This window comes from Zea mays, chromosome 2, assembly GCF_902167145.1.
Source record: "Zea mays cultivar B73 chromosome 2, Zm-B73-REFERENCE-NAM-5.0, whole genome shotgun sequence".
NCBI classification, from domain to species: Eukaryota; Viridiplantae; Streptophyta; class Magnoliopsida; order Poales; family Poaceae; genus Zea; species Zea mays.
The window spans coordinates 240,308,983-240,336,747 of NC_050097.1; the positions used below are offsets into that span (position 1 = coordinate 240,308,983).

A 27,765-nucleotide genomic window follows, 5' to 3' on the forward strand; every position below is an offset into this window, starting at 1 on the left:
AGTCCGGTGCACACCGGACACTGTCCGGTGCCCGATTTCTTTCCTTAACAGGCGCAGCCGACCGTTGCAGATCTGGCGCACCGGACAGTCCGGTGCACACCGGACAGTCCGGTGCACACCGGACAGTCCGGTGCCTCCTTCCAACCGTTGGCCAGACCACGTGTCGTGCGCAGATTCCGCGGCCGACCGTTGGCTCACCGGACAGTCCGGTGCACACCGGACAGTCCGGTGAATTTTAGTCGTACGCCGTCGGCAAATTCCCGAGAGCGGCGTCTTCAGGTCGAGGCAGCCTGGCGCACCGGACACTGTCCGGTGCACCACCGGACAGTCCGGTGCCCCAGACCGAAACAGCCTGTTGGCTGTACACAGCCAACATTCTCCTTTTCTTCTTCTCTCTGTTTCTAACACTTAGACAAATATATTAGTACACAAAACCAATGTACTAAGGCTTAGAAACATACCTTTACTTGTGATTTGCACTTTGTTCATCCATGGGCATAGATTCACATTTAAGCACTTGTGTTGGCACTTAATCACCAAAATACTTAGAAATGGCCCAAAGGCACATTTCCCTTTCAGCGTCCACCTCCATCGTGCCCACCGCGCTCCTCGATGCGCATGCGTCGTTGGTTCCACCACTCGGACTCGCTGGCCATGGGGGGAGGGGCGTGACGCTGGGCGTGGAGTTGGCGAGGCGGGCGTGGAGGGAGGCGGTCTTGTCCTTGGCATGGGTGAGGAGCGCGGTGGGGGAGGAGCGGATTCCGGATCTGGCGCGGTGGGGGAGGCGATTGAGAGCGGCTCTGGCATGGTGGGAGCGCATCCGTGAGCCATCACTATAAGCACGATGGGGGAGGCTTGGATTGCGGCGACCGCCATGGATGGAAGGGCGCGGTGGGGGAGGCGCGGACTGCGGCTCTGGCGCGGTGGGGGAGGCAATTGAGAGCGACTATGGCGTGGTGGGAGCGCATCTGTGCGATGAGGAGCGGAGAGAGAGGATTGTGCGGCAGAACATGGCACACGATTGTGGACGCATACATTGAAGGCTTATAGAGTAGTAGAGATTCTATTATCACTGTGTAGTTTTTTTCTTCTCATTTAAGCAATCACCAATGTTTTTAGAGAGTGTATTTCCTACATTTGATAAGATGGATTTTAAGTGTGGGCTTAAAACGTTTAGAGTCAGTTTCAAAACTCAAATCGCTTTGGGTTGTAGGGAATTGAGGGATAGATGAATTTATTTTCACCTCAAACATCTATAATTTCAAGGAGGAATTGACTTTACAAACTAGTCCTTGGATATTAGATACAGGATGGTTGATTTATTGGAAAATCATACCCTCCCTCCTAAAATTTAATTCGTTTTAGACTAAACATAAATTCATTAATTAATTTATAAGTATAGTTTGTATGTATATCTATATTTGTTATCCTTCAAATGAATATAGACAAAAAAAGATTGCTAGAAAAAACTATTCCCTCCGTTTATAATTATATGACACCATTGACTTTTAAAAAAACTTTGACTATCTGTATTATTCAAAAAAAAATGAGTTATCATTTATTTTATTGTGATTTGTTATATCATTTAAGGTGGTTTGTGTTTGACTTAAAATTTTACATTTTGAATAAATATTTTAAATAGAACGAGTGGTCATTTTTTTCGAAAAAGTCAATGATATCATATATTTGTGAATACATATATTATATTTTAAGATAAAAGGAGTAGTTCCTATATTGCATTGTTCAGGAAAAAAACGAGAGAAAAAGAAAAATTGTGCAAACCCAAAAAAAATCGTTTGACCGAAAGGAAACAGGCTGTGCGGCAGGGAGCTGTGATAATCTTCTAGGGTGCGTTTTGCAACCAAACCCTTAAATGATAAATTCATTTTTTTAAAATAAAAAAATGACTGCGTCTGCCGGGAGTCGAACCCGGGTCTATTGCTTGGAAGGCAATTATCCTAACCGTTGGACTACAAACGCTACTGATGTGAGTATTGGGTACAGTTTTTACATATTAATAAACAGTCGTAGTAGTGTGACTATCGAGACGTGGATAAATTGTCTTTCCAATCCACTGCTTGTCTGCTCCACACCACTCTGCTCCACTCCGCCATGGCCACCTCCCTCCTACGCCTCTCTCGCCACCGCCGCGCGCTGCTCGCCATCTCCTCCGTCCGCCTTGCGCTCTCCACCCAGCCCCACGTCCCATCTCCGTCCCCATCCCCTACCCCCTCCTCCGCCCGCCGCCTCCCGCATTTCCTCTCCTTCCTCGCCGCCGCCGCCGCCGCCGCCGCTGGGGGAGCAACCGTCGCGCTCTGCGACTCCGGCCTAGATCACCGGTGCCCGCATCATCTAACCTCATCATAATTGCTTGTGTTCCGCTACTCGCTCAGCTGCGGTTGACCTCACCTGACCGCCTGACCCCGCACGCTCTGTCTGTCTGGTACTCTGGCTCAGGGTCGGGGGCAAGGACAGCGCCGATCTGGTGGTTCGTGGGGAGCGGAAGTTCGTGCCGCAGGAGTTCATCGACGAGCTCGCGTCCTTCCTCGGGGTGAGTTTGGTGATCGGATAGCCACCGCTGCATTTGACCTGTGCGCACTGATGACCATGATGTGTGGATTCCAAGTATTTGATGTTTTGTTCGCTGTCTCGCTGACGGGTGAGTGGACGGCTTAATTGGCAGGACAACATCACTCTGGACTACGAGGAGAGGAGCTTCCATGGCACGCCACAGAACAGCTTCCACAAGGCGGTCAACCTGCCTGATGTCGTCGTGTTCCCGAGGTGATGATGCTTACTAAGAACTCCAGTGGTCATCACTCTGTTGAAATCAAGGGCTTGTAGGAGACGTTATATGTTTCAAGCGTTTTGCCTAGAATGGTCTCTGACTTGTCTGACCCATCTTACAATGTCATGTATCGGCACTTGATGTTGGGATCCGCTGAATGTAAAGCCTAAATCCTCCAACAGGTCACACGAATACAGGATCACACACGGACACAAGTGGTTTGGTGATTGGAATGACAAAGGCAGGCTGTGATAGCCTCCTAATAAATGCAGAAATTCACTCACCCAATTAGCCTATTAATCCATGCTGAAGTTTAGCTAAAGTAAATGCTATGAACCTAGACACACATGATTATTTACGACACTGAACCTGCTCCATATCTCAAGCATGTATTGATTGAATGATCTATTTCTTGTAATGAAGTGATGCCTTCATCGTCTATTTTGCAGCTCGCAAGATGAGGTACAAAGGATTGTGATGGCCTGTAACAAGCACAAGGTATGGTATTCTTTTCACGAGTGCAAACATATAGGATTATAACGGGACATCATTGGATACTTACTGATCCTGCACAATTACAGCATTAGATTTTTACCATGTTTTGACACTCTCAGAGACAGTTCAGTATCCACTATGCCGTTGATAATCTTTTGAACTAGTTATTTCTCCATTTCAAATACATTTGTGTTTGGTGGGGCTCCAAGTGCTTACTAACCACATGTTATAATTGCATAACTGAACTTTCTCTGTTTTCCATGCTACAATTGATATATATCTTTTATTGTAGAGTGCAACACTACACTATCCATCTACAAACATAGAAATTAACTTCTCCCTGGAAATGCAAAAGCTACTCTACCATTTTGTAAAATGGGAAACCAATTTATGAGTGTTTTATAAATGAGAATCCATAGCTTGGTTAGTGGCTTTGTTGCTACAGTCAATAAGATTAAGAAGAGGGCCTTCACATGTCTTTTGTTTTTTTTATCTGCAGAGCAAAATTATATGTATAAAGGTTGCATCATCATCATTGATCCGATTTATGTTCGATCTCCCCGTGTTCAGGTTCCAATTGTACCATATGGTGGGGCTACCTCAATAGAGGGTCACACACTGGCACCTCATGGTGGTGTTTGCATCGACATGACCTTGATGAAGGTACAAATTAAGCAATAGGGCGTGCTTGGTTCCTTACCTCCACTCGCCATAGCTCGCCACAGCCCAGCATGCCTAGCGTTTGTTTGCTTTATAACCCAATTTACGGCGTGCTGAACTTTGCTGAGGCGTTGCTAGCTCATTTCGGAGCCACGGCTCGCCAAAAGTTTGGTGCAGTTTTTGCTCGCCATACTTGTAGCGAAGGCACAGCTGCGGCTAAGGCAAATAGTGGCAGGAGCCAAACAGACGCATAATCTAGAGCATATAGCTATAGCTAGGTGTTAATGATGTTACGAAAACGAATTATTTGTGAATGAGTTAGAACTGTATTCTAATGCTTAAGAAGCAATTGAATATTCGAGCTTTGACCTGTCTACTTCGTTTCTTTTGTTCAAATGTGTGGTGTGGTTCATCATGGCGTAAATTCTCTACAGAAAATAAAATCCCTGAATGTTGAGGATATGGACGTAGTTGTTGAACCTGGAGTTGGATGGATAGAGCTGAACGAATACCTGAAGCCCTATGGCCTATTTTTTCCTCTTGATCCAGGAAAGGTCCTTGTTCTTTGTTCATAATAAAGCCTTTCAAAATATCCATTTATCTTTTCAAGGCACCCTGTTATGAACTTTTAAATGTAATTACTCAATGTGCAATTGCATCTAATTTAACTTGGTTGCAGTTGGTAAGTCATTGTTCCCTATTGCATCTAATTTACTCTTGATCGAAGTATTTGTAGAATCTAGTCATAGTCAGTAACTCCATTTTCACTTGCTTCGATGGTTTCAAACGTATGCCATTATCATTCTCTGGAAACATCAATAGAGCCTTCATCATATTTAGAAGATGGTCATGTTAAATTCTGCATGTTTATGGAAGCCAAACACTCATGCTTTAGCTGAAAAAACAATTTGATTTGCAGGGCCTGGGGCCACCATTGGAGGAATGTGTGCTACTCGTTGTTCTGGTTCATTAGCTGTGAGGTAATTACCAATTTATCCTTGTATTTTCAGGGTATCTTCAAGGTTGGTCTATCATAACCATAAACCCTCATCACTCAATAACATACAATCATAAGACTGATGTCAGCTCATATACTTTGCTAGCTTTGTATTATATCTTTTAAATGACTTTTATGGCTTCCTTCCTAGTTTGTAGGTATGGAACAATGCGGGATAATGTGATTAATCTTCGGGTACCTCTCCCCCTGCATAAGAAGTACTCTGTATAGTTCCACACGCAAATAGTAAAATTTCTTGGTTCATGCAGGCTGTTTTGCCAAATGGTGATGTTGTCAAGACAGGCTCCCGGGCTCGAAAGAGTGCAGCTGGGTATGCAAGGCACTCCTGAAGTCCTGATTGTTAGAATGACCCTTTTTGTTTGTTTTTGGAAGTGAATACTATTTTCACTGCTTAGTGTTTCTTTTATCCATATTTGTGCTATATACATATGGTATTCTATTTCTGCCACCTGTCCATCGATTTTTGCAAGTTTGTTTACCTCTGCCCTGTTGAATGTCAGGTATGACCTTGCTCGTTTGATCATTGGGAGTGAAGGAACTTTGGGTGTAATTACAGAAGTGACTTTACGACTCCAAAAGCTTCCATCTCATTCTGTAGTGAGTATCTGTTTTTTTACCGGGTAGTGAGTATCTTTTGATTTAGTAAATACCAAACTCAATCTTTTCCTACCACTGCAAAGTTCTTTGTATAGGCTTGAATCTCAACATAGTCTAGTATGTAGGAACCCTTAAAGTAAATGCTGTTCGTTTTTTTGGAAATTTTTCTATTCTTTCTAAAAGGAATGACCACCTTCATGCTATGAAATACCACTGTTGTCTTTCATCTTCAGAAAAATCTGTGCAAGCATATACATAAAAGACAGAACACAGTTTGCTAGATTCATGCTGTCAATTTTCTTTGTATTATGTATCTTTTTTGTTTTCATTTTAGTTATGGAGGCACTCAACATGCATTTTCCTTCTATTTCAGGTTGCAATGTGCAATTTCAAAACAATTAAGGATGCTGCTGATGTTGCTATTGCAACAATGCTTTCTGGGATACAGGTTTGTTTTTTCCCTGGTGTTTTCTTCCTTTACAATGACCATGGTGCTCCAGTGTGTACTGTTTTCCTGTGCTTCATACAAATGTGAATGTGCAGGCTCTGGCCTCTGTTTTCTTGCAGTTTGCCAATATCAATGTCCCAATATAGATGTCTATCCTGTAAAGCTCTTGCAGCTTGCCAATATTTATGCTTTCTTTTCTATATGACTAGGTTTCAAGAGTGGAATTGTTGGACGAGGTTCAGATAAAGGCAATAAATATGGCAAATGGCAAAAATTTGCCTGAAGTGCCGACCTTGATGTTTGAATTCATAGGGACAGGTAATGCAACTTACTATATGATCAGTTATATTATGTATCCATGGTGGCAGTACTTATCCCTCCCAAATGAATTTATTTGAAAAATATAAGTTGCCAGATGTAGTTCGATGAATAAGAGGTTTGCATGTAGCCATAATCTGCTTACAGATTATGAATTTGACTTGATTCTTGACCAGCAATAATGGGTAAAGGATGATGATACGACTACTGCTGCATCAATTCGACTGCTTCTGTTATGTATTTCAGGATATCAATTAGCAAAGGTTTACTTTTGCAGTCTAGGTTCTGGGATGCACAAACTTCTCAGGATGTTCTCTAATAAACAAAATTTTCTCTGTGCACAATGTACAGTGCTGTCCAGACCACTTTCACAGTAGTATATCAAATATAATGGAGTGGTATCGGTCAAGATAGGCGTCATGAAAAGTGAAGTTTATTTGATAACAATACATATCTAGTTTTGCTTTATGGTACCTCCTGCATTTTTTTCACAAGATATAGCCCGGTCACTTGCTAGCTTGTGATATATATTATCTTCGGGCAAAACCAACATAATAATAATATAATTTACTGGCTGCTGGACCGTCCTCAACTGCCCATTAGAAATTCCTTTGGACTCACAGAATTTATTAAACTGCAACTGTTGTTACGGTCTATGATTAAATTCTGATTACTTCTTTTTTGTTAACATATTCCTCTTGCAAATATCCAGAAGCATATGCTCTGGAACAAACTCTCTTGGTTCAAAAAATTGCCACTGAACACCATGGATCAGATTTTGTTTTTGTCGAGGAGCCAGATGCTAAAGCGGAACTATGGAAGGTCAGTAGAGCATTTAATCTGAAGAGAATATTGATTCCCCCTTTGGTTCTTTATATACGATCTTGCACACACGTGAAAGTTGCAGATATAATTAATCAGTCTACATCATGCATTGGAATGGATCTATATTATTGAAATATATTTGTAACAATACTTAGTCCTTTAAGTGCAGATCAGGAAGGAGGCACTTTGGGCTGGTTTTGCTATGAAACCTGATCATGAAGCTATGATAACGGTTTGTTCTCTTACCACTTGGTTAATATACATATATATGTCATTGTAATATCCAGGAACCACATCTAGTGTTGTGTATCATGTGCTTTAATGCTTGCTCCTCAGTTATAAATCTTCAACAGCATGTCCCTATACCCTATGTGCTCTCCATGAAATTGCGATCCCAAATTAGTAGCATATCCAATATAAATGATGTTTCTCTATTAAGATGTCCTTGTTTAAATAAATGAAGAGGTTTGTTCTCTCATTGGCATTTTTTTCTCCTCTGTTCTTATGTCTGTGCAGATTGTCCAAAAGGTCATTGTGATCATGTTGTCAGTTAACAATGCATGATCTGTAATGAGTTTCCTAATGCTGCTGTATCTGTTTGTGTAGGATGTTTGTGTCCCTCTATCCAGACTTGCTGAATGCATATCTACATCAAAGCGATTGCTTGATGCGTCGCCATTGACTTGGTATGCATTTTTTCATTCAATAGTTTTGAGAGATGGCCACCTCTTTCACTATTGTAAATATAGGACAAAAGGATGTTTGATATTATACGAGATAGAATGGCTCACGTCTCTCCCGCCCCCGCCCCCTCCTCTACCCTCTCTGACATCCACTCTGGGCCCGATGGCCACCACTGTTCCCCGCTCCCTTCCCTACGCTGCCCTCGCTGCTCCCCACCGACGTCCGCTTCGACCCCGCAGCCACCACCCTCTCCCCTGACCTTGAGATGTTGCCCACACCGTTGGGGAGAACCAAATCCCAACGTTGGGAAGAACGGTCGCCACAGGCTATCTAGGCAGTTGAATGACATGGTCTCGATTAACCAAAGTGTGTTCATCAAAGGTAGATCCATACAAGATAATTTCATGCTCGTGCAGCAGATGGCAAGGTTCCTCTAGCAAAATCAAGCCTGAATCCTTCTCAAACTTGATATTTCAAAGGCCTTCATCTGACTTCTTGTTTACCCTTAATCGAGGTCCTTGGAAGCTTGGTTTTGGTTCTGTTTGGTGTGACATGATCTGTTTGGTTTTGGTTTCTTTTGCTGGACCATCCTCTCCCTAGCCCTCTCCTGGGACTGGGCGGTTCACCAGCTGGTCGTCAAGAATGCCTTCCTATATGGCACTCTGACTGAGACAGTGTACTATAGCCATCCCGTAGGCTTTCGTCGACTCCACTCGCTCGAGTTTGGTCTGTAAGTTGAACCACTCATTGTATGGTCTCAAGTAGGCATCGCGGGCTTGGTACAATCATTTCGCCTCCTACTCGGTCTCCCTCGGTTTCGTCGAGGCCAAGTCGGATATGTCCCTGTTCATCTATCGGCACAACGAGGACACCATCTATCTCCTCTACGTCGACGACATCTAGTGCCGCTCTCCTCTAGCGCACGATCGTTGCCCTTCAGCACGAGTTCGCGATGAAGGACCTGGGTCCTCTCCACCACTTCCTTGGGGTCACCGTGGAGCGGCGCCCTTAGGGCCTTTTTCTTCACCAGTGCCAGTATGCTCTCGACATCCTACTGCAGGCTGGCATGTCTGACTGCAAGCTCTGTTCCACCCCTGTCGACACTCAGGAGAAGCTCTTTGACGACGACAACGCCTCAGTCAGCAACGCGACGGCCTACCAGAGCCTCACTGGGGCTCTCCAATACCTCACGTTCACCAGGTCCGACATCACCTACGCTGTCCAGTAGGTGTGTCTTCACATGCACACCCTACGGGAGCCCCAGCTCACTGCTCTTAAGCGGATCCTTCGCTACCTTCGTAGCTCCCTCGACTTCGGCCTCCTCCTTCGGCCATCTCTGACTTCTGAGTTGGTGGTCTACACCGACGCTGATTGGGTTGTGCCACGACACACACCGGTCCACATCCGTCTATGCCGTGATTCTGGACACCAACCTCATCTCCTAGTCCTCAAAGGGGTAGCCTGTTGTCTCCCGCTCCAGCGTTGAGGCCGAGTATTGCGCTTTGGTAAATGACATGGCCGAGGCTTCCTAGCTCCGTCAGCTTCTTCATGAGCTTCACAGCCCCCTTGCACTCACCGCCCTTGTCTACTGCGACAATGTCATCACGGTCTACCTCTCCAATCTCGTGCAACATCAACACATGTAGCACGTGGAGATCGACCTCCACTTCGTCTGCGAGCGTATCGTTGTCGGTGATGTCCGCGTTCTCCGCGACCCGACCACTTCGCAATTCACCGACATCTTCACCAAGGGGCTTTCTTCCACTATTTTCACCGAGTTCCGGGCCAGTCTCAACTTCTGTACAGTATAGAGTTGTGACTGTGGGGATGTTAGCGTAACTGTTAGTGTATACCTCTATTGTAATAGGCCTTGGCCCACCTAACTCTATTAAATCAATGCATTCCCAACCCTGATTAGGGTTAAGGTTTCCAATAGGGATCTCCAACCTTCAGCACCTAAACTGTGCTATCCGACTAAGATAGCTTTGGCTGTACAAAACTGACCCAGACCGCCCTTGGTCAGGCTTCCCGATTCAAGCTCATGGTATAAGGGCCTTTTCTCGGTAGCAGTTTGCTCAATAATGGGCAGTGGAGCCTCCATTCTTTTTTGAACTGATCAATGGCCGCATGGACAACAGGTGGCTGATCTTGCACCTAACCACTTCTCCCTCGTATAGTCGTATCCAAGAGAATGGCAGGTCTGGTGCAGTGATGAGAGCTGTCTCACAGAGTCAAAGTCACGGTTTCGAAGCAGCCTCTCTGTATTTGCGGGGAGAAGACTTACTTCGGTTTATCCCTTCTCTAGACCCCACTCATGTGAGAGACACTAGGTCTGCCCTTTATCAAGAGGAGAGCCAATCGAAGAACAGTACGAAGTGGGATATCCATCCATGGGTGTACTGCTGGCTTAAGCAGAACTTTAACCATTGTGGGTCTGCTACAATACCTCAATTTATGGGATCTGCTGGAAGGATACCTACAACCTGATGTTGTTGATACCCACTTGTGGTGTTTCTCCTCTTCCGGAAAGTATTATGCAAAGTCAGCGTGTGGGTTGATGTTTTAAGGGTCAATCTGATTCAGATCGTATGAGGACCCGTTCGTTTTATGTACAATCCATGTGGATTGGACGGGATTGAGTGGGATTAAATCCCAAGTAAGTCAAAATCTTCGTAATCTTTTCCAATCCAATCCATATGTGACAGAAATAACCGAACAAGGCCTGAAAGGATCTGGATGGGGAGACAATCAACCACCTATTTTGTGGCTGCCGTTTCGCTAAGAATATTTTTTTTGAACGTAATGGCAGGAGCTCTGCCTCTCAATTAAGAAAAAAAATATTTGACCCAGTTTTAAGGGAAACTGGGCCCAAAACCTACAATGGGCGCATAAACAACCCAAAACCTACACATGACCCAGTTTTGCTAAGGAATTTTGGTTCTTACGGCTGCAACGACCGGGGTGCAAGCCCTCTCATCAACTCCACTGAATACAAACTTTGACGATTGGTGGGCAACTGGGCACAAGCAAAATCCATGGTGGGGGGAGTCTGCACCAGAAAGGCCTCAACTCTATCATCATTCTTGGAGCCTGGTCGATTTGGCTGATAGGCAACCGTCTTTGATGGCAACCTCATTAGAGGGGCCCTGCCCAAGCTGTTAAAGAGCTGCGAGATTGGAGACTTGCCGGGGCTGAAGGAGTTACCCAACTCCTTGCCTTGCTGCCAGATGGGTTTTAGCAGCCTGTCCTAGTTGTGTTCAGGTCAAATTGTTTATGTGTTAGAAGGTGATCCTCCTTGTGCGTAGTGTAGTACTACCTCCGTTCTCGAATATTTGTCGCCCGCTAGTTCATTGAGAAGTGTCCTGGTTTGGAAACTTGCCTCATCTCAAACTCTTCATCTGATTTAAACGAGTCACTTTCTCAGCTCTCACAGCCCAAACTGTAGTTCAATTCTTGTGATTTGTGAGCGGAATTCAGATAATAATGCTCAAGCCTAAGGATCCAAGATGTCCTGACCTCGTTGTCACACTATCCTGCAAAAGCAACCGCGCGTTCATGCTCCAGTGTTTGTTTTAACTTGATTCATAGGTGAAACAAGCCAATCGGTACCCCTAAGCCCTGAGTACCATTAATAAACCAGCAACAGCAACTCGGCAAGCCGATGAATCCAACACATTAACCACCATCAGGAGGGGAAGAACTCGAAATCGAAACATCATCAGTAATATTCCCATAATAATCAATAAATAAACCCTTTTTGAACTAAAACGTGACAAATAAAAAAGAACGGAGGGAATACTGTATTGGGTGGTGGGTGAGTGTTGCGAGGGTTTGTTTTTCTTCTTAATACGAAGATACACAGCTCTCCTACGGGTTGGAGGAAAACAATATTATCTGGGATGGCATTACCTTACAGTAACTTCATCAAGCCATGAATACATATTTTGGTTATGCAGACATTTATTTCTGATTATTTATGTTCCAGTCTGGTTATTGCTCATGCTGGTGATGGAAATTTTCACACAATTATCCTGTTTGATCCAAGCCAAGAGGACCAACGAAAGGAAGCAGAGAGACTAAACCATTTCATGGTCCATACAGCTCTGTCTATGGAAGGTATAAATAGCCTACTTCTTGTCTATAAAGTTTACATGCTGTCACCGAATAAGGGATAACATGACTGGCACCTAACTGCAGGTACATGCACAGGAGAGCATGGTGTTGGCACAGGGAAAATGAAGGCAAGTACCAGCTAATAATAAAACCATGGCATAATAAAAAAAACGAGAATGGCTGAATGCTAAACACTTCATTAGAGTGAATGTATTATTACAGATATCAGCAGTCCGTTGATATCTAGTCCTAGCCTATTGGACAGTAGGATAAAGACTTCATACCCTTCATGTTTCTAAGTCATGTTTGCTTGTTTATAATTTTCTGATGAGACATCCATTTCTGTATTGGTCTCCTTTTTGTTTGGTGGCAGTACCTGGAGAAGGAGTTGGGCATCGAGTCACTCAGGACGATGAAAAGAATAAAGGCGGCGCTGGATCCCAACAACATCATGAATCCGGGAAAGCTGATCCCGCCTCACGTCTGCATATGACCGTCACCTGACTGGAGGATCGATCCCCCCATGGCCATCAGTGGGCTTGTTGGCTCACTCATCAAAAGCTTTGGTTCCGCGAGGCGTGACGCGGTGCTCTGCTGACAGTTGCAATAATGCGCTGAACTGCTCTGTGCCTGTATGGCATGCGTTGGAGGCAAATGCACGTAGGCGTCACATCAAAACTATACCGGTACCAAAAAAAAAAAAAAAAAAACTGAACTGCCTCAGGGAAGGGATGGGAAATAATGGAGCAAACATTCGTCTCCTGACGCCGTTTTAACAGGAGAACCCTTTTTACGATCAAGTACAGCTTGACGGGGCCACCTAGCGGTGGCGAGACGGCAGCGTTCTGTACTACGCACCACTTCCGTTGCCGGCCGAGTCGTCGGCACGGCACCCACCACCTCACCAGGCGGCCGCGCCACGTCCTTACCCCACGTCCCCACTGTCGCTTCCGGCGATCTCGTCCGGCCCCGAGCCGTTCTCCTCGCAAAACGATGCTACTTCCGGATCCTGATTCCCAACAGTAACAGGGGCTTGTGTCGTCTGGAACTTATCAGACCACTATCAAAACGTGGGCTCAATATTGGTTCACACCCTGAGTCTGGCCCAACATGAATAATACGAGGAATGGTTGGTGAATAGCTGCTGCTGCTCTACGCAGCGGTGCTTTTGCAACCGTGGCGCAAATATTGTGTAGCATTTTTTTTTACTGTTTCTGGGTTTCAGCTGGTGTTGTATTCACTTTTCATCATATCGATAAAATGTGGGGAAGCATAGTAAAACATGTCATTACTATTGTTGGTTCTTCCAAAATCCGGCGATTGGGAAAAAAATATTTAGGTCCTATTTGGTTCGGTTTCAACGGCAAAGCAAACATTGAGAAAGGACACGGTTTTGCTTTCCTTTGCTTTCCTCCGGTCTCCCCTGCTCTCCGCCTCTCCGGTGTCTTATTAGTTATCATTTAGGACAATGATATGGTCTCTAAAATATAACTTTAATCGATCTTTTAAAAAAACAAATAAACTCTTAATACATTTATACTTTTATAAAAATACATGCTAAGACAAACCAGAGCATATAAACATTAGGTTTCAAAACTAAATAATAAAATAGTTATTTGTAGTCAAAAATTTATAAATTTGACTCAAACCTTGTTTAAAACGACAACTAATAGTTCACCGAATGAGTAATTAGTAAAGTCATCATTTCCTTCGATTTATGGACCCAAAATATGCTGTAATAATGTTACTTCTGGGTCTCATTTTCTTCCTCTCCACATTTTTTCTTGATTTGTAAAAGAATTCAAACATTGATGATCTGACGGCGGCCGATGGGAACTCTTTGACCAACAGTGGCCACTACTCACTCTGAGCTTATCCTCGCAGCTGCCCTAGCTATCTTGTTTGCTGTAACGTCTGCGACTCTGCGTTACCAAGCTACAGAACCTCACGCAGTACCAGGCCGTGGAGCGCGTGAACCCTATGCTGGTGCCCACCGACCTCGACGTTGGCACCATGGTCATGTTCCCCGTCTTCTGCCAGTGCCCGGCCACCACCGACAACGCCACGACGCTCGTCACCTACGTCATGCAGCCCGGGAACACGTACGTGTCCGTTGCCGCCGCCTTCTCCGTCGCCTATCCACAGTGAAAGACACGATGCGGCGGCCGCCTGTGCATGCACTGAGGATGAGCGCGCTGCTGCTGCTCCTCTGCCTGTGCGCGTTCCCCGCCCCGGCGCGGTCGTAGAACACGACCACGACCAAATTTATTCAACTAGATGGAGCCGAAGGTTGAAGGTACGACTGGTGATAAAACGATATATGATTTGTGCATGAATATGTGCATCAGCTTGAGCAACATAAGATAAGTTAGAAATTTAACTATCTGCGTGTGGTTATTAATGTCTTAGAAATTTTAACTCTCGTGGCAACGCACGAGCACATATCTAGTTAACTTATATAATTGTTGCAAATCGAACTACTATAAACTTAATTAAATTTATAAAAAGACACCGAATTGTTTGTAGGTTCAAGCAGCCTCGCACGGTCACACACACTTTGCACGCTTGTCTCACGTGTTGAGGAGCCAACCGGCTGTCCGGCCATGTCGTCGCCGGCTGCAGGCACGGCAGCGGAGCCGCACGTCGTGGAGGACTGCCTCGGCTTCGTGCAGCTGCTGAGCGACGGCACAGTGAGGCGGTCCACGGACTACTCCATGCTCCGTCCCATCGGCCGCGTGCCGTCGGACACGGACCTGCCCGTGCAGTGGAAGGACGTGGTGTACGAGGACACGCGCGGCCTCCGGCTCCGCATGTACCGGCCCACTGGCGCCGCAGCCGGGGAGACGAAGCTGCCGGTGCTGGTGTACTTCCACGGCGGTGGCTTCTGCCTGCTCAGCTTCGAGGTGGCCAGCTTCCATGCCGGCGCGCTCCGGCTCGCCGCCGAGCTCCCGGCGCTCGTGCTGTCCGCGGACTACCGCCTGGCGCCGGAGCACCGCCTCCCCGCGGCGCTGGACGATGCCGAGTCCGCCTTCGCCTGGCTGCGCGCCCAGGCCGCGCCGCCCTCCGCCGCGGGCGCGGAGTCGGACCCGTGGCTCGCCGAGTCGGCCGACTTCGCCCGCGTGTTCGTCGCCGGCGACTCGGCCGGCGGCAACATCTCGCACCACGTCGCCGTGCGTCACGCTAGCTCCGGTGGAGGGCTCTCCCTCGCCCCGCTCCGACTCGCCGGGTGCGTCATGCTCTGGCCATACTTCGGCGGCGAGGAGCCGACGCCGTCCGAGGCGGCGTTCCCGGCCGACCAGCCCATGGGCACGGCGCTGTTCGACCAGATGTGGCGCCTGGCGCTGCCGGCGGGCGCGACCAAGGACCACCCGTTCGCGAACCCGTTCGCGCCGGGGAGCGTCCCGCTCCGCGACCTCGGCGCGGCCTTCCCGCCGCTGCTCGTCGTGGACCCCGACCAGGACCCGCTGCACGACCGCGTGGTCGACTACGTCGCCAGGCTCAAGGCGGCCGGGAAGGCCGTCGAGCTCGTCGTGTTCGCGGGGCAGGGGCATGGGTTCTTCGCCATGGAGCCGTGCGGTGAGGCCGCCGACGACCTCATCCGGGTCATCAGGCGATTTGTGTACGGTGCTTAATTTGTCAATATTATCAGTATATCACAGTAGTGGAAATATTGACAAATTAAGAAATGGCTGGATTTTCAGCTCAGGTTCCGAAAACGACTGGACGATGCATGGCTTTAGTCATGGTACATGTCGTTTCACCACAATCACCATATATGTCATTATAGATGTCCAATAAGCACGAGACCCACGACCCCGGCACGAAGCCCGTTGTTTGGACCCGGTCCGAGCCCGGCACGGCCCGGTTCTATGCGAGGCCCGGGCCGGCCCGGGCCGGCCCGGCACGAATAAGCGGGCCGGGCTCGGACAAGAAACTAGGCACGGTGGGCTAGCCCGGCACGGCCCGTTTAGCTCTAAGCCCGTTAAGCCCGCTTTTTTATACTAAAACGTGCTTACCGGCCCGCATAGCCCGCTTTTTCGGGCTAAACGGGCCGGCCCGGCCCGTTTAGGCCCGTTGCGGGCCGGGCTCGGACAGGAAATTGAGCCCGCGTGCCTAGACGGCCCGGCCCGGTTTTCTAACCGTGTCTGGCGGGTCAAGCCCAAAACGGGCCGGGCTTCACCGGGCCCGGGCCGGACCGGACCGGGCGGTCCATCTGGACATCTCTATATGTCATAGGGTTATGGGCACCAGGGCTAGTGTCGTTCAATACATATCACACAATATACTTTGTGTGCGCATGTATGTCGATGAACATATCGTATAGTGCTCTCATACAACATCATGCTTGTTAGGCGTGTAATTATCGCATATCACACAATTAATGTGTTATAGCTAAGGTGTTGTTTGGTTCACGAAATATAACGTAAAGGGTAATGGTAATGGAATGGTTTACACTCGATTACTGGCGGTAACAAGTTTGAATAGTCCGGTATCAATTTTTAGTATGGTATTTGATTATGGTTAGACTAAAACAAACATGATTTAACGTTGTCACTTACCCATTACGTTACAAATATGTGAACCAAACGGTACTGACTTATCTGCTAAACTAACGCTACAGATTTGTCATGCATGAGGGATTATATGTGGGCCCTTACCTTAGGGATGTATGGACCCAGGCACATCCTTTTGTCTTAAGATAGGGTTACACTTAGTCGTATTAAGTCCCTTATTCCCATATATAGATGCCTTAGGCTTCAAAGGGTCCGAAGCTTGATGGCTCTTATAATGTGAGATCGGAGACTCTAAAAATCTCTGGGCCACAAGAGGGTCCATAGCGTCCATGTGCCATTGTGTGCTCTCGGGGCCAAACTACCCTGACCACATATATTCTTCTTAGCACTCGTGTCAAGCATACATAATTCTATCATGGTACAAACGTCTACAATATTTTTCTTCTCCTTAATAGTCGTTTGGGGTTGTTCTTGAAAGGGAAATGTGCCATAGAGCCATTTATACCTACTTTGGTGACTAAGTGCTCAATACACCATATTAGACTAACTATTTTGGTATGAGTATAAGCACAGGTTCACTTAGAGGCAAACTAAGGAGATCAAGTCCAAAAGAGCTCACCAAGGGGTCCAAATGTGCATCTATGGGTAAAATGGTAAAACCAACATGTTTGAATGTTTAGATAAGTTGCACATATCCATTACAATGTATCTAGTATCTTGGTTTGGCCACTAACTCTTTTCTACAAGAAAAGTGACTTTTGGACTTAGTTTCGGGCATACTGTAAATTGTGGAGAAACCACATGAATGAGGTATGAATCCTACACTTAGCCAATTAATTTATGTGCTAATTATGTTTTTCTAAGTCACAGGGAAGCCCTCGAGAAAGACCAAAATAAGTCGGAGAAGTTTGGCTCAAATGAGCCAAAGTTGGGCAAGTCTGGGACTCACTAGACTGTCCGGTGATACGTACGACCGAAGTCCTCAGTCTCGAGAATTTTATTATAAAGTTCATCGGACCGTGAACAGTAACATGTTCGGTGCATCGAACAGTGTCTCCAACGGCTCTTTCCCCAGCGGGCGCCAGCGCGCCAACGACTAGGTGACGTGGCCACTGTCCGACGGCGCACCAGACGGTCCTGTGCCATGTCAGAAAAGGAAACTAGCTAATCAAGATCCTATGTCGACCGTTACTGCAGACTGTTCGATGGATCACCGAACAGTTTGGTGCGCCCGCATACATGACAATTTTGGGGGCTTCCATATGGAGAAGCCAATGGTTCCTAGGCCCCTTGGGGCTATAAAAGGACCCCTAGGTGTCTCGTACCAGCACTCAAGCACCTCAAGAGCTACATAACACTATGATACGCTGCGACCACGCCTGCTAGTGATTTTAGTGAGATCTGAGCGCGAGTTCTGTGTTGTTTTTGTGATCTTGTGTTCTTGCACTCGTTTCTTTGTGATTCTTGCGTGTGTTGCTGCATTGTGCTATTGTGTGTGTACTATATCTCCCTTTTTTACTCTGAGTTGTGATTTTGACCTTTTAAGGCTGTGAGAGACTTCAAGTTGTGGAGATTCCTCACAAACGGGAATACTTGATATAAGAAACTGCGACACTCATGTTGATCTTTGTGATTACTTGAGAGGGGTTGAGTGCAATCCTTGTCCATTGGGACACCACAATGTGAAGTAGGCAAGCATATTATGCTTGACCGAACCACGGGGTAAAAATCATCGTGTCTCTTGTCTCATTTACTTTATTGCGATTCTTCGTCTTCCTAAGTTCTCATTTCTCACTTGTGATATTGCTCTTAGAATCTTTCATACCTTGAAAGAGCACTCAAGTGAAGGAAACTTTTCACTCTTCTCCCTATATCAAACTTGGTTTAATTTACACTAACTTCATTTTTAGACCAAGTTTGTGTGTTTTTAAGTCTATTTCTCAGGATCACCTATTCAGCCCCTCTAGGTGCTCTCAGTTCTATCACCAAGTATCTTTAAGCTTTGCCTGCACTCTCTTTGGTTTCTCCACACATCTATGAGGCTATCTTTCAAATGCAAGGTGCCATCTTCACACACATATTGTCTGCATCATCTTCTTCGTTACAATTGCCCACTTTGATGGCCTTTTCTTTGAAGAATTCTCCTATCCCTCCTTTCGGTCTCCACCACTTTGTCCGCGTAATCTTAGTTTGTTTATCTCTATGGGCACATAACTGAAAATGAAAGACAGTCACCACAATCTTATGTTGAGAGACAACACGTTCCTAAGTATCACCTTGTAATCCAAGCATGCTTATTCATCCTTGCTCCCTATGAGGACAAGGCCAATCTGAGTAGAGTGTTGGCCACCACTATATATCACTAAATGAGATTATCTTTTTATAAAGGAAGTGTTAACTATCAATAGGTCAAATGTTACCGTAAAGTCCATGACTTTCTCTTCCTCATAATTTATGCTACCATACAAAAAATCTCCATAAACCATCTTGAAACCTTTAGTTGTTTTACCTACATGCCCATTGAGACCTCTTTCTATGAAAAACTTATCACTAATTGGTATAGCTCTAATCATACCATCTAAGTCTTCCTAGAAAAGTCTCTTAGCACCCTCATCATGGCCTACTTGGGGGCATACACGCTAATTACATTCAACACTAAATCACTAACGATAAGTTTGACTAAGATAACATTATCTTCTTGCCTTCTGACACCCATTACACCGTTCTTGAGACTCTTGTCAATTAAAACTCCTAATATATATTTATTTGTAGCTATTCTTCTGTACCAAAGTTTAAAGTCGGTATTATTCGTCTACTTTGTCTTCCGATCCTTCTATTTATCTCTTGGATGTATAGGATATTTACATGTCTTATAGTCATTATCTCAACCAATTTCCTTAACTATTTTTTACCCTTCACACCCATCGATGATACGAAGATTTTTGTGCATAATTTTTACTACACTTGGGCGTTGATTAGTATAGTATCACTAAGGAAGTAGTGATGTGATCCTTACTCACTTGACGTCGTGCCGAGATCGCAACACAACACGTCATCAAGGGAGTGTTGATCTGGCTCTTCTTCATTTAGCACCATACATGGGTTCCCATGGTTATGCCTCAATGGATTCTTTTCCGGGTTTTATCTCCATTAGAATATGAAGGTTTAACGTTGACCCATCAAACTTATTAAACTTATTATAACTCTTCTGTTTCACTAGAACTATACTACTATACTTGGTCAGCGAACGACCCAAACAGCCTATGTTAATAATTAGCCAGGTAATATTTGGTAGTATTTGCTAGCTAACTATACTACTAAATCACTAATGAATCCAAATGTTACCATATGGTAAGCTAATTTGCCAGGCATATGCATGCTGTCACGAGTGAGGACCAGCTGAAGCGCGTTATTCATAGCATATATGCTGCACGCCAAAAGCTAGCCACGCCACGCTGCTGTTGCTTGCTCCACTCCACATTGCCATGTCGTCGACCACGACCACCTCGCCAGCGTCCGGTGTCTCCGGCGAGGCTCCACCTCCGCGCATCGTGGAGGACTGCCTCGGGCTCGTCCAGCTCATGAGCGACGGCACCGTCAAGCGCGCGCCGGCCTCCCACGTCCTCCTCCCTGACGAGGAGCCGGCGCCGCCCTGCTTGGCCTCTGCCGACGATGCGGCATCGGTCCGATGCAAGGACGTCGTCTACGACGAGGCTCGCAACCTGAGCCTCCGCATGTACGTGCCATCGTCCTCCAGGGCGGGGAACGGCGGCGCCGAGAAGCTCCCGGTGCTGGTCTACTTCCACGGCGGCGGCTTCATCGTCGGCAGCTTCGCGTCGCCGGAGTTCCACGCCGCGTGCGCCCGCCTCGCCGCCGCGCTCCCGGCCGTGGTGCTCTCCGCCGACTACCGCCTGGCCCCGGAGCACCGGCTCCCCGCGGCGCTCCAGGACGCCGACGCCATCTTCTCCTGGCTCGGCGCGCAGGAGCAGCAGGCTGCGGCGGGCGGGGGCGCCGACCCGTGGCTCGCCGACGCGGCGGACCTGGGCCGCGTGTTCGTGTCGGGCGACTCGGCCGGCGCCAACATCGCGCACCACGCCGCCGCGGCGCCGGGGCGGCGCCTCGCCGGGTGCGTGCTGCTGTGGCCCTTCTTCGGCGGCGAGCGGAGGACGCGGTCGGAGGCGGCCTGCCTGGGAGACGCGTTCCTGACGCTCCCGCTGTACGACCAGATGTGGCGCCTGGCGCTGCCGGCGGGGGCGACGCGGGACCACCCGGCCGCGAACCCGGAGGTGGGCGAGCTCCCGCCGCTGCTCGTCGCGGCCGGCGACCGCGACATGCTGATCGACCGCATCAGGGAGTACGTGGCGCGGGCGCGGGCGCGGGCCGCCGCCGCGGGCAACAGGCGCGTCGACCTCGTCGAGTTCCCTGGCGCGGGGCACGGGTTCGCCATCCTCGAGCCCGATGGCGAGGCTGCGGGTGAGCTAGTCCGCGTCGTGCGGCGGTTTGTGCATGGCGGATGAGACAGGGAGTCGTTGGGATTTGTCCGGACACCTCTCTCGTCACGCTTCCAGGTGCCAGCCAGCCTGCCACCACCAAACGTGACATGGTTCATGGTTGTATCTCTCTCGTGATCTTGTCCAAGTGCAATGTGCATGCACACCACAATAATTATCGTAATTAATAAATATGCACACAACAATAGTATCTTTTATTATATCATACATAATCCCAGAACACATTACGCTACCAGACATAGGGCACAAGAGCTTTGACCCTGGACGGGAAGTCGTCGAACTTGGCGGCGTACCACTTCCTGGTGGCGCGGCTCCGGCCGGCGAGGTAGGCCGCGGTGCCCACGGCCACGGTGAGCGCGAACAGCGTCTGGGAGACCATGGCGAGGCCGAAGAAGGCGAGGGTCTCGAAGAGGTAGTGCGGGCAGGCGACGAGGCCGAACAGCCCGCCGCTGGGGATCCTGTACGCCCCCTCGCCGCCTGCGTCACCGCCGTGGCGCGCCCTCAGCCTCGAGAGGAGGTAGTGGTGGTAGAAGTTGCCGGCGAGGCCGACGGCGAAGGCGAGCACGCCGGGAAGCAGCAGGTCCACGCGGGGCTCCGGGAGCCCGCGGCGCCTGAGGCGCTGCGCGTAGATCATGCCGCCGCCGGCGAACAGGTAGTGGCCGGCGATCAGCAGCGACGTGGCCAGCGGCATGCTCCCGCTGTACCGGTGGAGGAAGAGCGCCTCGAGGACCCGTTTGAGGAAGTGGACGGCGATGGCGGCGCTGAGGACGTGCGCGCGCGCGCCGTCGACGGCGCCTGGCACCGCGAAGGACGCGACCGCGGCGGCGAGCGCCGGGAAGTAGAGCAGCACCATCCCGATTCGGCTCGGTACCCGCACCCGCTGCCGCTGCTGCTGCTGCTTCGTCCCTTGCTGGCCGCCGCCGCCGCCGCCGCCGCCGCCGCGCGAGAACTTGGAGTAGGCCAAGTGGTCGCCTCGGAACTCGGAGACGGCCAGGAAGGCCATCGCGACGGCGCCCGCCGCCGACGCCCACGCCTCGAGCGGCGACGGCGCGTGCAGGAACGGCGGCGCAGGCCACGCCATCTGTTATTATTAGCTCGCGCGACCAGAGCTGTAGGACGGACGGTGGCGTTGCATCGGATGAACCGAGGCACGCATTATGTAGGAGCATGAATGAATATAAAATTCCAGCGCCTGATACGCATGTCATGTTGTTTTCGAGATTTAGTCAACTTTGAGATCAACCGGTGGTGTGCTGCCTCCAGCGGATGAACGTATGGGCAAGTAAAACATGTTGTCGGAGTACGATCTCGTTCGTGAGAGAAGTGCTCACGTGCCGTAGGCGACGCTCGGTTGCAATGTTGCAGAATCCCCTGCTTCTTCATTTTAGCTTTTCCATCTGAAACACCATCGAACCAAAAGCAGGTGCCACCGCCGCGGCCGACCGCCGACCGACGCCCCCTCCGACGACTATTGCTCCTCCGACCGCCGCCCACGCGCCCACACGGACGACACAGCCGACCGCCGCTCACTCCGGCAACCCGCGCCCTCGCCGACCGACTGTAGCACACACCAACTGCCGCCCAGTGATGCTTGTAAAAAAAGGCTTTTGAGCAAGGCATGAAATTTGTGTATTTCTCATATTCATTATGTACAGTTGATATTAGCAATTGTAACTCTCATGGTTATTCCTCAAGCAAGGCATGAAATTTGTGTATTAGCATTCTTAATTCTAAACAAATGAAAAATTCAAATAGACATTGAGCTAAGATTCAAATGAGTTACATTCATATCACATTCAGAAGCAAAATTCAGACTTTGTAGCAAAATATAAAAAGCATTCAAAAACAAAATTCAGACTTTGGTACCAAACCACAACAAAATTAATCTAAATAGGTGCCTCCTTCATGTCTTTCCTCGCATTCTTTTCTTTAGCCCTCTTGATTCTTTTACTCCTACCCTTTGATCGAACATCATTTGGGAGGTGTATTTGTATGTCTGTTGAAATTTTGCAACCAATAAAATTCTCATATTCTTCTTGTGTAGGCTACAACATGTTAGATACAATGTGTCCCAAAGATTCACCTATGTTCAGCACACTTGATACTAATAAATCCATGGCTTCATTTGAACTTTTTGCTCTTTGAATCACCTATTCTATGTTGTTTCTTACCACTGCTATCTTTTTCCTTTTTTCTACTTCATTAGCTTCTTTGGGCTTCTCTTCCAATAGATTGCCATCATCATCATACACACTCTCTCTAAAGTAACATGTAAAAAAAAGATCGAGTAAGTGAAAGTCGCCTAGAGGGGGGTGAATAGGGCGAAACTGAAATTTACAAAGTTAATCACAACTACAAGCCGGGTTAGCGTTAGAAATAGAAGAGTCCGAGAGAGGGCGTAAAAACAAATCGCGAGTGAATGAAGAAGTGAGACGCAATGATTTGTTTTACCGAGGTTCGGTTTTCGCAAACCTACTCCCCGTTGAGGAGGCCACAAAGGCGGGGTCTATTTCAACCCTTTCCCTCTCTCAAACGGTCCCTCAGACCGAGTGAGCTTCTCTTCTCAAATCAACCGGGAACAAAACTTCCCCGCAATGACCACCACACAATTGGTGTCTCTTGCCTCGGTTACAATTGAGTTTTGATCACAAGAACAAATGAGAAAGAAAGAAGCAATCCAAGCGCAAGAGCTCAAAAGAACACAACAAATCTCTCTCACTAGTCACTAAAGCTTTGTGCGGAGTTGGAGAGGATTTGATCACTTTGGTGTGTCTAGAATTGAATGCTAGAGTCTCTTGTAAGGTGTAGAAGTGTGAAAACTTGGATGACTTGAATGTGGGGTGGTTGGGGTATTTATAACCCCAACCACCAAACTAGTCGTTTGGTGAAGGCTGCTGTCGATGGGCGCACCGGACAGTCCGGTGCGCCACCGGACAGTGTCCGGTGCGCCAGCCACGTCACCCGACCATTAGGGTTCGACCGTTGGAGCTCTGACATGTGGGCCCGCCTGGCTGTTCGGTGGTGCACCGGACAAGCCCTGTAGGCTGTCCGGTGTGCCACCCGCGCGTGCTCTGCTCCTCTGCGCGCGCTGGCGCGCATTTAATGCTGTAGCAGGTGACCGTTGCGCTGAAGTAGCCGTTACTCCGCCATTACACCGGACAGTCCGGTGTGCACCGGACATGTCCGGTGAATTATAGCCGAGTGGATTCCCGAAGCTGGCGAGTTCAGAGTAGCTATCCTCTGGAGCACCGGACACTGTCCGGTGGTGCACCGGACAGTCCGGTGAATTATAGCGAAGCTCCTCTGAAAATTCCTGAAGGTGCGAAGTTCAGCTTGAAGTCCCCTGGTGCACCGGACACTATCCGGTGGTGCACCGGACACTGTCCGGTGGCACACCGGACAGTCCGGTGCACCAGACCAGGGTGCCTTCGGTTGTCCCTTTGCTCTTTAGTTTGAACCCTTTTTCTTGGTCTTTTTATTGGCTTATTGTGAACCTTTGGCACCTATATAACTTATAGACTAGAGCAAACTAGTTAGTCCAAATATTTGTGTTGGGCAATTCAACCACCAAAATCAATTTAGGAAATAGGTGTAAGCCTAATTCCCTTTCAATCTCCCCCTTTTTGGTGATTGATGCCAACACAAACCAAAGCAAATATACAAGTGCATAGTTGAACTAGTTTGCAAAATGTAAGTCCAAAGGTTACTTAGAATTGAGCCAAAAAATATTACTTACTAGATCTGCATGGATTGTTTCTTTATTTTTAACATTTTGGACCACGCTTGCACCACATGTTTTGTTTTTGCAAATTCTTTTTGTAAATCCTTTTCAAGGTCCTTTTGCAAATAGTCAAAGATAAATGAATAAGATTTTGCGAAGCATTTTCAAGATTTGACATTTTCTCCCCTTGTTTCAAATGTTTTTCCTTTGACTAAACAAAACTCCCCCTCAATAAATTCTCCTCTTCGTGTTCAAGAGGGTTTTAAGATATCAATTTTGAAAATACTACTTTCTCTCCCTTTTGAACACTATAAGATACCAATTTGAAATTTATCAATTGAAAAACATTAGTTTCAAAATTAGGGTGGTGGTGTGGTCCTTTTGCTTTGGGCTCATACTCTCTCCCCCTTTGGCATGAATCGCCAAAAACGGAATCATTAGAGCCCTTTACTAACCACTTTCTCCCCTTTGGCAAATAAAACATATGAGTGAAGATTATACCAAAGACGAAGAATTGCTCGGAGCGACGGCGAAGGATGAGTGATAGAGTGGAGTGGAAGCCTTGTCTTCGCCGAAGACTCCAATTCCCTTTCAATATACCTATGACTTGGTTTGAAATACACTTGAAAACACATTAGTCATAGCATATATAAAAGAGACATGATCAAAGGTATATTTAAGAGCTAAGTGGGCAAGATATCAAAAGAAATTCCTAGAATCAAGAATATTTAGCTCATGCCTAAGTCTGGTAAAAGTTTGTTCATCTAGTGGCTTGGTAAAGATATCGGCTAATTGATCTTTAGTGTTAATATATGCAATCTCGATATCCCCTTTTTTGTTGGTGATCCCTAAGAAAATGATACCGAATGGCTATGTGTTTAGTGCGGCTATGCTCAACGGGATTATCCGCCATGCGGATTGCACTCTCATTATCACATAGAAGAGGAACTTTGGTTAATTTGTAACCATAGTCCCTAAGAGTTTGCCTCATCCAAAGTAATTGCGCGCAACAATGGCCTGCGGCAATGTACTCGGCTTCGGCGGTAGAAAGAGCCACAGAATTTTGCTTCTTTGAAGCCCAAGACACCAAGGACCTTCCCAAGAACTGGTAAGTCCCCGATGTGCTCTTTCTATTGATTTTGCACCCCGCCCAATCGGCATCCGAATAACCAATTAAATCAAATGTGGATCCCCGAGGGTACCAAAGCCCAAACTTAGGAGTATAAGCCAAATATCTCAAGATTCGTTTTACGGCCGTAAGGTGAGATTCCTTAGGGTCGGCTTGGAATCTTGCACACATGCATACGGAAAGCATAATGTCCGGTCGAGATGCACATAAATAGAGTAATGAACCTATCATCGACCGGTATACCTTTTGATCGACGAATTTACCTTCCGTGTCGAGGTCGAGATGCCCATTGGTTCCCATGGGAGTCTTGATGGGCTTGGCATCCTTCATTCCAAACTTGTTTAGAATGTCTTGAGTATACTTCGTTTGGCTAATGAAGGTGCCCTCTTGGAGTTGCTTTACTTGAAATCCCAAGAAATACTTCAACTCCCCCATCATTGACATCTCGAATTTCTGTGTCATGATCCTACTAAATTCTTCACATGTAGATTCGTTAGTAGACCCAAATATAATATCATCAACATAAATTTGGCATACAAACAAATCATTGTCAAGAGTTTTAGTAAATAAAGTAGGATCGGCCTTGCCGACTTTGAAGCCATTAGCTATAAGGAAATCTCTTAGGCATTCATACCATGCTCTTGGGGCTTGCTTGAGCCCATAAAGCGCCTTAGAGAGCCTATAGACATGGTTAGGGTACTCACTGTCTTCAAAGTCGGGAGGTTGCTCAACATAGACCTCTTCCTTGATTGGTCCATTGAGGAAGGCACTCTTCACGTCCATTTGGTAAAGCTTGAAGCCATGGTAAGTAGCATAGGCTAATAATATACGAATTGATTCAAGCCTAGCTACGGGTGCATAGGTTTCACCGAAATCCAAACCTTCGACTTGTGAATACCCCTTGGCCACGAGTCGAGCTTTGTTCCTTGTCACCACACCATGCTCATCTTGCTTGTTGCGGAAGACCCATTTGGTTCCTACAACATTTTGATTAGGACGTGGAACTAAATGCCATACCTCATTCCTAGTGAAGTTGTTGAGCTCCTCTTGCATCGCCATCACCCAATCCGAATCTTGGAGTGCTTCCTCTACCCTGTGTGGCTCAATAGAGGAAACAAAAGAGTAATGCTCACAAAAATGTGCAACACGAGATCTAGTGGTTACCCCCTTATGAATGTCGCCGAGGATGGTGTCGACGGGGTGATCTCGTTGGATTGCTTGGTGGACTCTTGGGTGTGGCGGTCTTGATTCTTCATCCTCCTTGTCTTGATCATTTGCATCTCCCCCTTGATCATTGCCGTCATCTTGAGGTGACTCATCATTTGGATTTTCTCCTTCATCAACTTGAGCCTCATCCTCAATTTGAGTTGGTGGAGATGCTTGCGTGGAGGAGGATGGTTGATCTTGTGCTTGAGTGGGCTCTTCGGATTCCTTAGGACACACATCCCCAATGGACATGTTCCTTAGCGTGATGCACGGAGCCTCTTCATTACCTATCTCATCAAGATCAACTTGCTCTACTTGAGAGTCGTTAGTTTCATCAAACACAACGTCACAAGAAACTTCAACTAGTCCTGAGGACTTGTTAAAGACTCTATATGCCCTTGTGTTTGAATCATATCCTAGTAAAAAGCCTTCTACTGTCTTAGGAGCAAATTTAGATTTTCTACCTCTTTTAATAAGAATAAAGCATTTGCTACCAAAGACTCTAAAATATGAAATGTTGGGCTTTTTATCGGTTAGGAGTTCGTATGATGTCTTCTTGAGGATTCGGTGTAGATACAACCGGTTGATGGCATAGCAAGCGGTGTTAACCGCCTCGACCCAAAACCGATCCGGCGTCTTGTACTCATCAAGCATGGTTCTTGCCATGTTCAATAGAGTTCGATTCTTCCTCTCCACTACACCATTTTGTTGTGGGGTATAGGGAGAAGAGAACTCATG

General features: G+C 47.3%; 4 protein-coding genes and 1 non-coding gene across 7 annotated transcripts; 3 read left to right on the top strand and 2 right to left on the bottom strand.

Moving 5' to 3' along the window:
- Positions 1 to 1,908: 1,908 nt before the first annotated feature.
- On the bottom strand, positions 1,909 to 1,980 carry TRNAG-UCC (transfer RNA glycine (anticodon UCC)). The gene has a single exon. It is a non-coding gene; the product is annotated as a tRNA-Gly (tRNA).
- A 98-nt stretch (positions 1,981 to 2,078) lies between these two features.
- On the top strand, positions 2,079 to 12,739 carry LOC100275430 (uncharacterized). 2 transcript variants are annotated; one of them, XM_008669421.3, is made up of 18 exons: positions 2,079 to 2,339; positions 2,458 to 2,551; positions 2,684 to 2,784; positions 3,238 to 3,286; positions 3,854 to 3,946; positions 4,378 to 4,492; positions 4,863 to 4,923; positions 5,099 to 5,135; positions 5,210 to 5,271; positions 5,462 to 5,558; positions 5,932 to 6,006; positions 6,216 to 6,324; positions 7,037 to 7,146; positions 7,319 to 7,381; positions 7,756 to 7,835; positions 11,879 to 11,949; positions 12,031 to 12,074; positions 12,320 to 12,739. In XM_008669421.3, the coding sequence occupies exons 1-18, from the start codon at positions 2,113 to 2,115 to the stop codon at positions 12,437 to 12,439; spliced, it is 1,608 nt and encodes a 535-aa protein (XP_008667643.1). In that variant the 5' UTR covers positions 2,079 to 2,112; the 3' UTR covers positions 12,440 to 12,739.
- A 1,686-nt stretch (positions 12,740 to 14,425) lies between these two features.
- LOC107522038 (putative carboxylesterase 15) lies at positions 14,426 to 15,585 on the top strand. The gene has a single exon (NM_001322317.1). The coding sequence runs from the start codon at positions 14,550 to 14,552 to the stop codon at positions 15,576 to 15,578; it is 1,029 nt and encodes a 342-aa protein (NP_001309246.1). The 5' UTR covers positions 14,426 to 14,549; the 3' UTR covers positions 15,579 to 15,585.
- Positions 15,586 to 19,554: 3,969 nt separating this feature from the next.
- Positions 19,555 to 21,171, top strand: LOC103648262 (probable carboxylesterase 15). 2 transcript variants are annotated; one of them, XM_020548744.3, is made up of 2 exons: positions 19,555 to 20,073; positions 20,113 to 21,171. In XM_020548744.3, exons 1-2 carry the CDS (start codon positions 19,946 to 19,948, stop codon positions 20,975 to 20,977), a joined length of 993 nt encoding a protein of 330 aa, XP_020404333.1. In that variant the 5' UTR covers positions 19,555 to 19,945; the 3' UTR covers positions 20,978 to 21,171. The 2 variants fall into 2 exon arrangements, with proteins under 2 accessions (XP_020404333.1, XP_008670972.1); XM_008672750.4 differs by having other exon boundaries at positions 19,560 to 21,171.
- Positions 21,111 to 22,389, bottom strand: LOC103649488 (3-oxo-5-alpha-steroid 4-dehydrogenase 2). Its single transcript, XM_008673749.4, has one exon. The coding sequence runs from the start codon at positions 22,050 to 22,052 to the stop codon at positions 21,201 to 21,203; it is 852 nt and encodes a 283-aa protein (XP_008671971.1). The 5' UTR covers positions 22,053 to 22,389; the 3' UTR covers positions 21,111 to 21,200.
- Between the last annotated feature and the right edge of the window lie 5,376 nt (positions 22,390 to 27,765).